The following is a 13,586-nucleotide window of genomic DNA, read 5'->3' on the forward strand; positions in this document are numbered from 1 at the left end:
TAATGTTTATTAAACAATCACATTTTATTTAAGCATTAAAATGCAGCAGTCTGGAAAAGCTGCCAGAAACAATGTTTGGCTTCAGAAAAGGCAATTATGAAATTACTTCCAATAAAATTCAAATACTCTCTTGTCTGTTGATTAGATGAATGCTTTAGACTGGAAAGAACAAAAAGTGCAAATCAGCTGAATGTCACTTTCAAAAGTAAAGTCTTAGTGTCCTACAAGCAATTACTGAAAGGCCTCACCTCAATCTTCATGATAAAGGACAAAATTCTCCAATTCCTACACAATTATAATTTACTGTAACATTTCAAGCAATGCAACATTATTACTAAAACAAAATTAATTCCAAAATATAACTGCAGTATTCTGCCTACCATGAGTACCTCTTTCCTTTTTTTTTTTTTTTTTTTAATTCTAATTTGCTTGACATGAGATGGCATGAAATACAATCTTACTGGAAAACTGGAAACTTACATGGAACAATGCAGTTAAACCACTTATAGGAACATGTTCTAGCTTTAGTTAACTTATACCTAAACATACTACTTTACATGAAAGTATTCATATTGCGGTATTCTGTTTCTGCTGATACACTTTGAGCAAAGTGACTCGTCACAGAATAGGTAAATGTTGACCTTCAGTTTAGGTTTTTGTGCATCTTTATGGGAGGTCTTGGGAAGAAATGGACAAAAGTAAGATAGATGGGCAAATTTAGGCATTTAGAAATTTTACTTTTTTTTAAATTCAACATAACAATTCAGTGGCAGTTTGAAATAAAAACAGAGTACCTTTCTGGCTCCTAAATCACTTCAGAATCGCGTCACATGCAAAGATAATGAAAAACCCTGTGATTATCATCTTATAAGGGCTGTAAGAATACACTAGCAATTTTCAATTTGTTCTCGTAAAAATCTTTTAAAACACTGTGGAAACATGTTCTTATATGTGGGTACTGCTGCTTGAAACTGAACAGTTGGTCAACATCCAGACAACTATTAACAATCTTGCAAAAGCAAAGCAGCTTATAAGCGTAATAAACAAATGGTCATTTTGCTAAAATTGAGACCTAATTTCGTAATTTGTAGAATGACTCTTTCAAACTGTGCAACACAAAATAATGTAGCCAACAGTAACATACAGGTACACCATTTAATATTTATTATATGCATTTTATATACATTATTTTTCAACAGCTGTACTTTTGCTATGTGGTACAATCTTAAAAATTTGCTGATTCATAGTTTGTAAAACAGAAACCTTACAAAACTCATCAAAACTCGCAAACTGATCAGAAAAGTTTTGTGGAAGACTAGAAAAAATACTTTTTTGTATTAATCATGCATTACACAAACAAAATTTTTTGTTACATCATAAACTGAAGCACATCTGAAAAATAAAATAAAAGCAGGGAATAACTAGTCAAAACACAGCAGATTTATGAATCTTGAATTAACTACTTTTGTATTCTATTTGAAATGCAAATAAAAATAATTTTCACTCCAAAGGTTTTGAAACAAGATTGTTTTTTTGGAATCAACTCCACTCCAGGTACTTAACCAGAGGAAAAAGAATTTCTTGGTTTGCAACTTTAGAATTATCAAATGTCCCATTTTCTCATCTATTTTAGACTGTTCAAAGAGTGCCATAACAGATATACAGGGCCCTTTAACACACTACATAAAAGGATATAAAGACCAACAAAAAGTGAAATAAATAACAATAGGCCATTAGCAAGATGGGTAATCCTTGATAAATAAACTCGTAAATACAGTAAGATGTACAAAATATCACATAGTGATAGGATGCCAAGATTAATTTTTTTTTAAGAGTTCATTCAGGGGTGTTAACCCCTCTGTGTTTCATTAGAACACATTTTACAGTCCTTTATTTATGAAGACAGTTATGCGATGATGATGAATTAGCATCCTTAAGCAAGGACTTAGCTGAGCTGTATTAGGCAAAAGAAGGGAAGATTGTGGTTACACGGCAGCGGGTCAGTGAGATCTCTGTGTTTTAGGGTTCTATAATGCAGAAAAACATTATCAATACAATCTTGAGCACTGTTGTGACAGGCTAAATATATAAAAAGACTTATAAAAACTAGAATTTTATCCAAACATTTTGTGCAACTAATGCTAAAATATTTTAAGTTAAATTTCCTTTTCTTTAAAGCAAAATAAAAGTTTAAAAGGGGAATCTGTGGCATTCAACTGATAAACAGAAGATTACTAAGAGATGAAAAGAAAGCTACTCTTGGAGCTCACTTCCCCCCACAAGAGCACCACATTCCTAACCCTAAGGCAGCACACAGAGTCCAAAATAAAAGTCTTTTGTAAGATCAGACTCCACGTTTGCTTAAAGACACCTAAAGAACAGACATACGCTCAGTTCATATCCAGTCAAGGCTACAAATACTGGTTTTCTTTTTTGTATTTGTCCCCACCCCCCCAAATACAGTAATTACAGTTAAATGAATGAGCCTGACATTGTTCAGGATGTGGTGACTTTTCACCAACTTATACTTGCCCCAATTAAGAGCCTTCACCCAGGCAGATCAGATGTAGTGTCTTATTGGTAACCTTACAATTGATGGCAGTGACGCATTCCCTCTTTTTTGTCCAAACAGACCTGCTGTTATGATGCAGGTTTGTTCTGCTGTGTCACACAAATACTTTGGCAAGGGCATCAGCTCCTGCACTGGCAATATATGCTTTTGAAGGATGAAATGCTACATCATAAATTGATTCATCCAGCTTTTTCCTATGAGCTGTTATTTCTTGCACACAGGTCTTGCTGTCCAAATTCCACAACCTAATGGAACAATCATGGCCTGTTTAGGAAAGAAAGGAAAAAGACAAAAGATAAGGTTATATTTGTCAGAAATTCGGTGCATCATAAATGCAAAATTTATACAGAACATACAGAATATGAAAAAACCCCTTACTTCCAGACATTAAATAGATTCCATTAGGATCTACAGCTAGACTTGTGACAGCATCCAAGTGAGCAACCATAGAATGGATCATTTTACCTAAAAGAAAAATAAACAGTAAATTTCCTGTGAAGTATTGCTTATTTGAAAAAAAACAACCCATTCCTATTAAATGCAATATAAGATAACATGCTTATTTAGATTCCAGTAATATTTGAATGGTCCTTTTCCATTAGAAATTACGAAGTTTCAACTGCAGACTCTTATAAAACATAAGGGTAAACGACATACAACTCTCAAAAAAGTGTTCTCATTGTAAGCAATCTTTTTATCCACTTGGCATCTTTATTGGCGAAAACAACAATGAAGATCTAAAATGACTGGGTGAGAACCTCAATTTTTAGTCCCTTAAATGTTCTAATAACTGCCCCAGTAGGAGAGAGCGTTGATGAAGCTTTATGAAACAAGACTTAGCCATATCAATGGTCCATCTCTCTCTGTCACTTCTAGGAGAGAAAAACAAGGCAACTATAGGCGATACTTGCCCAAAATACTCTCCAGCTTCTAACAATTAACTGGTTATGCCACAAACCAGAAGGGTTAACTCTGCATTCAACTACTCTTAATGCATTTCTTTTCGCGGACCTCTGTTTCTGGACACTTAATAACATCTTTTAGCACCTCATTATGCTTTTTGGAAGGCATTCTAGAATGTTTAACTGCACAGAAGAACCACCACCTCCTTTCTGAGTCTATCACCTCTTGGGCATTAGCAACTGAACCTCAGTTCATGTGTTGAAAAAGAGAGCAAATAAATCCCTGTAAGACCATGACCAACATGAAGAAAGTATATCAGCTTTGTTCAGTTGTTCGTCTTCCTGAAGAATCTCAGTCTATTTAGTTTCTAAGATTCTTCCTGAAGAAGCTCAAAGCTACTGAAGATCTTCAATCACCTTTTAAACCGTTGTCTGAAACATATTAATTTGGCTATATCCCTTTTGAGACAAGGAAGACTTCATACAAAGTATTCATACAAAGGTATTAAAAAGGTTCCCTTTTGCTTTTGATTCCTTTCCCTCCTTCTAATATGCATTTTGCTGTTGTGACTGCTAAGCAACAAACCGGTATTTTTATCCAACCTCTTATTATAACTCCAAAGTTCTACTTTGAATAAGAACAGTCAGCTCAGTGATTATTATTTTTTATTACAATGTTTATTTTTCCTTGCATGTATCATCTCACATTTATCCCATGGAATTTAATTTGCCTGCTTTTATGTCTATTAAGATCTCCAGTTCTTCCTTGTCAGCCTTCATGTTTAATAACCTAAATTAATGAATGTCAGTTAACTGCCAATATACTGTTCTCTGTTCAGATGACTCATTACGTTGAACTACTGCTGATCTCTCCAGACCCACTGATATTTTATTCCACAAAAAGACCATTTACTTCTACCCTCTGTTTCCTGTCTTTGACCCAATTATTTTTTCATGCAGATTTTTTCCTTATTGTTTCTTTGAAGTAATAAATATTAATTTCAGCAACATCAACACAATGCATTTAATGACCACAATTCAAATACATATGTTCATGGCAGGTGCAAAGAGGAAAAAACGTCCAGCTTTTTGCTTTCAAAAACAAAAACCCCAGGAACACCATCCCCTACTGGGCCCCAGTCAAACATACTTTAAATGGGGGTTTTGCACGTGCTTACTTTAAGTGAGCCTGCTTTTTTTTTTTCTTCCAACTTTGATAGGATAACATATAGGAAGTGACAGGTAATTTCACAAACAGGAAGTTTAATTTTGCTCTTACAATTATTCCAACATTTTTGTCATGACAGACAGTGCAGTTTTCCCCTACAGCCTTCTTTACCCTCATTTTTCCAGATCCTTTTCTGTTTTATAAACTTAACAACTTAAGTTAAGTATAACACAGGATTTCATTACCACAATGAATTCTGGGTTATTTCTTGCCCTAACAGGTACTAAGCCATCTTTTTTACTACTTTCAACTACCAGCTGAAAAACATAACTGACACATGCTTAAGAGTTAAAAGCTTAGAAATGATGAAAAAAGGAACAAAACAGACGTACTCTACAATTAAAGACCATTCTCTTGTCCCTCACAACTATCTCTGCCTGTTTTGAGAGTGTTGTCTGACTTCTGAAGTCACAATTGCAACAGATATCACTATTTCACAGAGAAGGTACTGAAAAGGTTTAATCTTAGAAATACCAGAAGTTCTGTTTTGTGTAAGACTACATGACTAGTAAGTTTTCTACAAATGGATTCCCCCCATCTCATCTAGATTTCTTTAAACATATTCATATGTACAAATTAGGTTCTCTTTATCCTTACCCGTTTTGTTGTCAAAAAATTTGATGTGTCTATCCTCATGTGCTGTGATAGTTACAGGAAGTGTGGGATGACTTACTACCTTGTTAATATGATTATTTGATTGTACACCTGAAAATAAAATTAAAGAATATTCATTTGCCTTAAAGAAAATGTTAAACTTAAAATGACGGTATTTTAGCATTACACTTTACCATGTTAACTAATATTAGGTAAACAACATTTTAGGACCAACGGATCTCCTAAGAAATAAAGCTTCTTGCTTTACAGGATGAGGCAAAGTGAGGCAGACTCTAGCCAAAGTACTGTAAGGTTAAAGCTTACAAGTAGTTTACACCCATGAAAGACTCTTGAGAGATAAAACCAAGCCAGTACGGCACGGCAGCACTAGCCAAGTAGAAACAAACTGTAGCATGTGTAATATATGTTCAGCACACAGCTCTTACACCTCCACATCAAAAAATATTTAGCTGGGGGGGAGAAAAAAAGACAGAGTCACAGAATGGTCTGGGTTGGAAAGGACACCTTCTACTAGACCAGAGAATCCAAATAACCGAAGTCAACCTAACCTCTTAGATTCTATCAGATATATGTGTGTCTTCAATTTCAACTTAAACAATGAATGGTTTAAAATCTCTTTAGTAGTCTACAGGATACCCTTTTAAAAAAAACTTTCTCATCTTGGTATCCCAATTGCTGCGCCTAATTTTACTTGATTCCATTTAAAAGTTTCTCTTCAGACTAGAAAAGGTATTTCTCCAAATTGTGATGCTCCTTCTCACTTCAATGTCAGGCTTTGCACGAGGTATCTGTAAGACAGCTTTTACACAGTTTTGCAACCTGTGGGGAAGTCTGTAAGTTCAATTATTAAGTAAACTAGACTAATTAGAGGGGAGAAGCAAATTCTCCCATTGCACTGTTCTTTTAGATCACATTTTATAGAAAGGAATGAGCAGGAACTGGAGGTTTTCCTTAAAAAACACTTTAGGAGGTTCACAAAAAGAAGTCTCATCTATCTAGAGTTTCATCAGACACATGCAATTAATTCTTAATGAGCTACCTCTCTGTAACACTTTATTCGCAGCAACAAGATTTCTAAAGAGCTCCACAAGAAAGTGTGCTTAATCCCAACATGCGCAGAATTCTACCCTGAACTAAATATTCTGTTTAATACACCTATTATTCACCTATTTGTCTTAATATCCTCCATGTCAAGGCTATATGATGAAAAATGTGGTTTAATGAACAAATCAGATAACTGAATCTTAAAAAATCTTAGAGAACAGTAACTGTCACTTTCACTATCTCTTAACTACTTTCAAATCCTGTTAATAGTCATAAAATGGCTTGGGTGGAAGGGATCTTAAATATCATCTAGTTCCAATCTCCTCTGCAACAGGGCACCATCCACTAAACCAGATTGTTTAAAGCCACATTCAACCTGGCCTAGAACACTTCCCAGGGACGGAGCATCCACAATTTCTCTGAGCAACCTCTGCCAGTGCCTCACCACTCTCACAGTAAAGAACTTGTTCCTAACAACTAATCTAAACCTACTCTCTTTCAGTTTGAAGCCATTCCCCCTTGTCTTGTCACCATATGCCCTTGTATCAACAAGTTCCTCTCCAAGTTTCTTGTAGGCTCCTTTAGGTACTGGAAGATCACAATAATGTCTCCCAAGAACCTTCTCCAGACTGAACAACCCCAACCCTTTCAGCCTGTCTTCACAGGAGAGGTGTTCCAGCTCCGGAATCACCCTCACGGCCTTGCTCTGGACTCAGTCCCTAACAGCTGGGACCCCAGAGATGGACACAGCACTCCAGGCAGGGTCTCACAAGACCAGAATAGAGAGGCTGAAACACCTTTCCACAGTGTTTGTTCCAAGCATCTTTAAGCATCTAACCATCTTTCAAACTGAATGATGCAGAAGAAGAGTAAAATTTTTTTTATTTACTACACAATACAATGAGGTACCATATAATATAACAGGTACCTCATCCAAGATGGCTACTTATTATGGAAGAGCTCTACTTACCAGATTCTCCTTGTGATGAAAACATTACCACTGACTGGGATGTTTCTAAATCATAGATAACTGTGCTGCCAGTGTTAAAAGATGCCACCATGTGAGCAGGGTCACAACCTATGAAGTCGACTGATGTGGGTATTCCATGCTCTAGAAAGAGCAAAAAATATCTTTAGAAAGATCAAAACACTTTAAAATTTCCTGACAGTTTAAACATTTAATCTCATACTTCAAAGAAGAAATTTGCTCCTTTCTTTAAAGTAATGCTACAGCACCATGATTATTTTATTACAAGTTCCTCCTTTAGCTCTGTTACCTAGTTTGGATAAATGGAGATAATGAGCCTGGATGCATCATCAGCTACCTCATAACAGATTTTCAAGACCATTGCAAAAAGTTACCTTTCTCTCCGTTGTAAGTGCAAATACAGGGAATTTTTTCCGGTGGGTTCCATAACCTAATAGTGCCATCTGCTGAACAAGAGAGTAAGTGATTCTTTACACCACTGTAAGCAAGACCCCAGACTGCATCTGTGTGAGCAATTAATGTGCCAGCTAGAACGTTTGGCTCTGGAAAAAAAAGTTCAGAAATGAAACCTTTTTAGTGAAGAAACATTAAGTATTTCTTGTACCTCAACAAAAATTAAATTCCACATAAAACAGCTGTATGTCGCCCCTGCCCCTCCTGTCTAAGCAACAGCTAGAATACTACACAAGTCATTTTGCACAACCACTGTCATCTTTCTCAAAAAAACCAACCAACCAGGAAAACAAACAAACAAAAACTCAAACAAAAAAAAAACCCTACCAAACCAAACCAGCCAACAAAAAAACCCCACAAACAACTGAAACACTTATCTTAGTTTTCTGGTAAACTTCTGTCAGAAGAAATAAATAACCATTAAGAAGTTGTAATGCTGGTTCAAAATTTTTTGCTTCTCAAAAATATAAGTTATGATTAATTTTTTCTTTACTGCATAAATCTCAGGAATTCCTAAGTCTCCCTATTACAGTTCTACACAAAGTATATCACCAGTGCAAGTGGGAATAAATAACTAATATTTGCCACACATAAGTAGTTGAAAACACACAGTGTAGCTGATAAATGGCAGTAATATTTCAAAAAAGCTCTAATAAACATATTAACGTCAAGTGGAAAAATAATGTTCAAGACAATAAGTTGTTTATCTTTTAAAAGGTACTTACCATAGGTATCATATGGATCCACATTAGGGCTAGGCATGTTCCACCACTGGATGGTTGCATCAATACCACCACTGAAACACTGTTCTCCATTGGAACTAATTGCCAATGACAATACAGGTCCACTATTCAGAGACAGAGAAAAAAGCTGATTGGTAATTGCCTATGGGAGAGAAGTGAAAATCTGGCTATCTGCTTTCAAAAAAACATCTGGATTGGCTTAAGCAGTTACAAACCTCTTCATAGAAACAATTCTATTAAAACATTTTTTAAGTCTCAACAAGTGATATCAACATCTATTAAAATAATTATATGTAATTAACTAAAACTATGCAAATTGAAGCAATTCAAAGAACACCACCTGATCTCTCAGTGTACCTACACTACAAATGGTGAGTTTCTACAGCGTGTCTATGCCAATCTAATAGCTAGCTGTGCAGAAAGAGGTGGCTGTAGCCCCCCTCCTCCCTGGCAACGATCTTCTTATCCTACTTTAAGGAACAGATAATAACCTATGCTCCAGGAAACTGGTTCAGAAAAACAAACCTAGAAATTGTACCTTTTGGCCAAATTTAGACTCCTAAATTTAGACTGGTTTGACTTCTTCAACCTGCTTGCTGTGATACCACACAAGCACAGGTTGTAGCCCAGGGAGAAACAGGTATACTACTTTGGACACACTACTACCACAAGTTTAACCATACTGTAAAACCACATCCCCAAACTAGGTGTCTGGGTCATTTGACAGCCTTGCTCATGATAAAAATGAGTGCAGATAAACAAACTAGAATTAGATATTTGAAGATGTTGAAAAGGAAGACTACTGGCTGAATCCACCTATATATTTGGTAAAGTGAAGAATGAACATGGGCAGAAAAGCAATGTTGCTCAATAATTGCCTGAGGGGAAAAATAGTAAAATTACTTTGCTATATCACACTAGAAGTCATAGGGTGGGGATTAGTTCTGTATCAGATCTTTCCCAAACCTTACTTTGGATATTCACTAACAAATACACAAGTAACAGCTTAAATTTAGACAGAGATCTGGAGAATTCAATTGGTCAGTGACCCCCTGTACTACTTACAAGAACTTATATTTCAACATGAGGACAAATTGGTAACCCAGTCCTGGGGAAGAGTGTTTTATGCTTTCGTTAGTAAGTGCAGAAGTAAGACATCATGTTCTATCATGTGGCGTAAGGGAAGGGGGAGCACGTGTAATTTCCTAATACAAACTATGAATTCATTTTCTTTTTTGTTGTTTTTGAGGCCAGCACAAGAAGTGCCATCCACTTCCATGCTTATCAAAGAACTCTCTTGAAGCTTACCTGCTAACTGGGTCGGAGAGTGGATCTTTACTTATATAAGCAAAGTACTACTCTGGCTATCAACTGTGTGTTTTTATCTTGCCCTCTTATTGAAAGAAAGCAGAATTCAAAATTAGCAAGTGAAACTCAGGCAGTAATAAAGTAGTTAACACAAGCTGAAAAATCACCAAGACTCAGACCTGTATCTGAAGATAGTAGCCAAGACTAGCCTCTACCTTACTCATCTTTTCCACATATTACATATAAAATCCACAGTCCGAGGCATGTCTTAGGTGATTACATTATCATCATCTATAATCTCTCCTTTCCACTGCAGCTAAACAAATTTGCCACTTTCTTCTTCTTGTGTTATCATTGACTCTGCAATTCATGACAGGAGCTTGGTATTAAGCTGCTTTACAAAGTATAATGGGCCTTGTCTAAACAATGTAAAAATAGTATCATTTGTGGCTTTTACACTGAAGTTTTTTATGAATACATGAGATAACAACAATATATTTATCAGCCATGAATAATGTCACTTACATGTGGGCCCTAAATGTGTAGATGGGTTCTACATCTAAAGAGGCACTCCTGAAAGAGAAAGAAGAGTTATTACACTACATGAAATCTTTACTGAAAAACTCTGAAAACATAAGTTTAATCAATTTCAAAGGCATGTAAAACACCAGTGATGTTTTATAAAAACCCATATACTTGCTTTTTGGCAGGAACTGTTTTCTGCAAATTCCAAAGTTTTAGAGTATGGTCCTCAGAGGCTGTAACCAGCACAGGCTCTACAGGATGAAAAGCTAATGCTCGCACTCCATCAAAATGACTGCGTAGCGTATACTTAGGGTTCCATGTCTTTCGGAAGGCATCTTTATTAGCTGGCAACTTAAAAGAAGAAAAGCAAAGGTGTAATTTTATCTTGGATTTTAAAATACATCTTTTATATATATATCCCCCCATTTTTTTGGAAAACAGCCTATGCTTGATTCAGCTAATATATATTCAATCTGAAGTTTGCATTTCTCTACTGATTTGTCTATATATATCTATAACCCCGTCTGGCCAGCTAGGCAGTCTGCAACAGTTTCCTTTGACCCAGGCTGGAACGGTATATAATGTTAAATACACAGAAGAGAAGACTTGAATTTCAAAACTCATTTTAATCCTTTTGTGCAATGACACTAATTCTTCTTCCTTGAAGAAAGAGAAATGTGTCATTGCATATCATGTTGTCTGCACCCCAGGAAGAGTTTATAGCTATCAAAAGCTCATTCATCACCTTAACACAATAAAAAATCAACTTGAGGTGCTTAGTGAGTGATCTTCCTCAGATGAGTAACTTGACTGAGATTGAAAAGAAACATACATAATTCCTGAATACTTCTACAGGTGAAGGTATGTACACAGAAATAGCTAATCGAAATTTCAATACACATTTGTCATGGTTTTAAACATAACATTACACAAATATTTTTTAAGTCTTTAATGAATTTTAAATATATTTGTGAGACAATAACCTAGCTGCTTTGTGAAGCAATATATGCGAACTATATATTTATATACTGGGAACATCCAATTCATACTCTTAACCTATAGACTGTTAGGCTAAAATACAATAACTACAGCTGTTTAGTATTAATTAGAACTTAGAAGAGTTACTGTTACCATAAAACTTCAAGCCCTTCTAGATTGCAAGAGACTAATTTACATCTTTTAATACAATTTATGTAGCAAGCAGACTCTTAGAAGACTACATCCCGTCCTAAGCCTCCATCATAAAGAGGCAACATGTCCAGGTACTTCTCTCTTTCTATAAAGGCAGTTTAGAAAACTGACTTAAATTAGATGAACAAAATAAGCAAACTAAGAATGAATGGCAACTAATTGTATCTTTCTCTTTACACATTATCTATTCAGCATGTAATTGTCAAAGTATGTTTCTCGACTGTAGGCCACAATATCTTGACATCTCAAGCTAATTTCAGCAACACTAATAAGAAATTAAATCTCCCGTAGCTAATAAAATCTTACTACCTTATTATCTGTCAGGACTGAAAATAATCAAATAGTGTAACAAGTACTGTAGTAAGTATTCTTGGACCAAATCTATAACCTGGATTGAATTATCACTACTCACTCAAACCAAATTCAATTCTATCCAACAAAACAAACAGGCTCAGTTAATAAAATTTAATGTTCTGAGTTACAGATGGGCAGACATTTGCTTTTCCATTATATTACTGTAAATTTCAGTCCTAAGTGCAAACTTTGCCTAATTCTGATCAAGTCACAGAAACTTGTTATACCAGACATGTAACCTGAATTTTAGGGTTTTTTTAATACCAACCAAGAAATACATATAAGAACAAAGCATTTTGTTTACAATCTTCCTACTTCAGAGTGCATTGAATACTGCAATACTTTTACCAAGATTTAAGTTATTTAGCACTACACTGCATATTATATACAAGCTTTTTAAAAAGAATAATCTTCTGTTTCAGGAAGCAGAGCAGAGTGGAATTCTGGAGTTCTGCATTAAACATAACAGATCTTGGACCAAACTGTTGATTTATTTGCCTCCCCAAATAGATAAGAGAAGGGGAGGGGAAAAAGAAAAAAAAAGAAAGAAAGAAAAAAAAAGGGGTATTTTCCTAGAAAACAGAGTTCCTTGATATTTTAAGTCCTCATTATGTAACGTATTCACCCATCTAGCTAACTTATGCTGCCTCATGTACTTGTGGTGATCCGGGGCTTAGAGAAATCAAAGCCAAATTTTGAAATACCAATCCTTAATTTTAGCACATGATACATCCCAGATTATGCAGAAAACTTTCAATTTTTTGGGTGCAATATGCATCCACATGACAATAATTTCTATTACAGTTGTGATGAAAAGTCATTCAAGAAAATCGAAACTGGATACAGTGATCCTTATTTTTCAAAATATGAAAAGGGTTAATTATATCTTTTTTGGTTTCTTTCTTAAAAGGGTTGCTGCAAGGGTAATTTTGTTTTCAGCAGTACAGAGAAATCTGCTAATATGCAAGGTACAGAATTTACACAAGTTATGAAAAGTAAGGTATATTTCTTATTTTAAGTATAGCTTTGAAGCCTTAATTTTTTTAAAACAGACTGGAGCATCTTGGTTTTTTTAAGAAGACACCACATAGACTTTATTAGAAATCTAGCTATATATAAACCAATTCTTAAAAATTCTTTTCCTTATCCATGTTTCTAATGGATCCTGATATCCTTACTGCAAAAGTAGGAGAACAACTGATACATCTTTAAAGAGGTCCTTGCAATCTCTAAGAAAAACAGCTAACCAGTAATGTAGTTCCAAAACACTAAATAAAAAACTCAACCCCACCTCAGAAAAACACAGTCAAAGACTTGGAAAAGGGATTTGATGATTACAAAGGATAAATGGGAGATTATTCCACAAAATGGGCCAGAGGAATAATGGAAAAGTAGTAAAATGCGACAGTGTATATCAATGTTCTAAAGTGTGACATCTCAAAAGCCTCTCAAAACATAAGGCACAGATGGACACACTGCCCCCCTGAGTCTTGATGTTCTACTGTGTGTATATATATATATACACACACATACATATACATACACACAGTCAACATAATCAAAGTCATGACAAGACAGACTATGGAACCATACAACTTCACTAGCTGGTCCTCCCTTTTTCCATGAGCTTTAGTGGATTTTACTATAGACCAAGAAGGATCAG

At 35.3% G+C, this 13,586-nt stretch overlaps 1 protein-coding gene across 4 annotated transcripts in view; it reads right to left on the bottom strand.

Moving 5' to 3' along the window:
- The window catches only part of STRN3 (striatin 3), a 62,539-nt gene continuing 48,953 nt past the window's right edge, over window positions 1-13,586 (bottom strand). For all 4 annotated transcript variants that reach the window (XM_069017747.1, XM_069017750.1, XM_069017748.1 and 1 more), the window contains 8 exons: window positions 10,554-10,729; window positions 10,379-10,426; window positions 8,528-8,649; window positions 7,724-7,891; window positions 7,332-7,472; window positions 5,300-5,407; window positions 2,951-3,037; window positions 1-2,836 (listed from right to left, as the gene is read on the bottom strand). In XM_069017747.1, the coding sequence (XP_068873848.1) occupies window positions 2,667-2,836; window positions 2,951-3,037; window positions 5,300-5,407; window positions 7,332-7,472; window positions 7,724-7,891; window positions 8,528-8,649; window positions 10,379-10,426; window positions 10,554-10,729 (1,020 nt within the window). In that variant the 3' untranslated portion in view covers window positions 1-2,666. The remainder of the gene's footprint in view (window positions 2,837-2,950; window positions 3,038-5,299; window positions 5,408-7,331; window positions 7,473-7,723; window positions 7,892-8,527; window positions 8,650-10,378; window positions 10,427-10,553; window positions 10,730-13,586) is intronic.

This window comes from Aphelocoma coerulescens, chromosome 5 (genome assembly GCF_041296385.1).
Source record: "Aphelocoma coerulescens isolate FSJ_1873_10779 chromosome 5, UR_Acoe_1.0, whole genome shotgun sequence".
Lineage (NCBI taxonomy): Eukaryota > Metazoa > Chordata > Aves > Passeriformes > Corvidae > Aphelocoma > Aphelocoma coerulescens.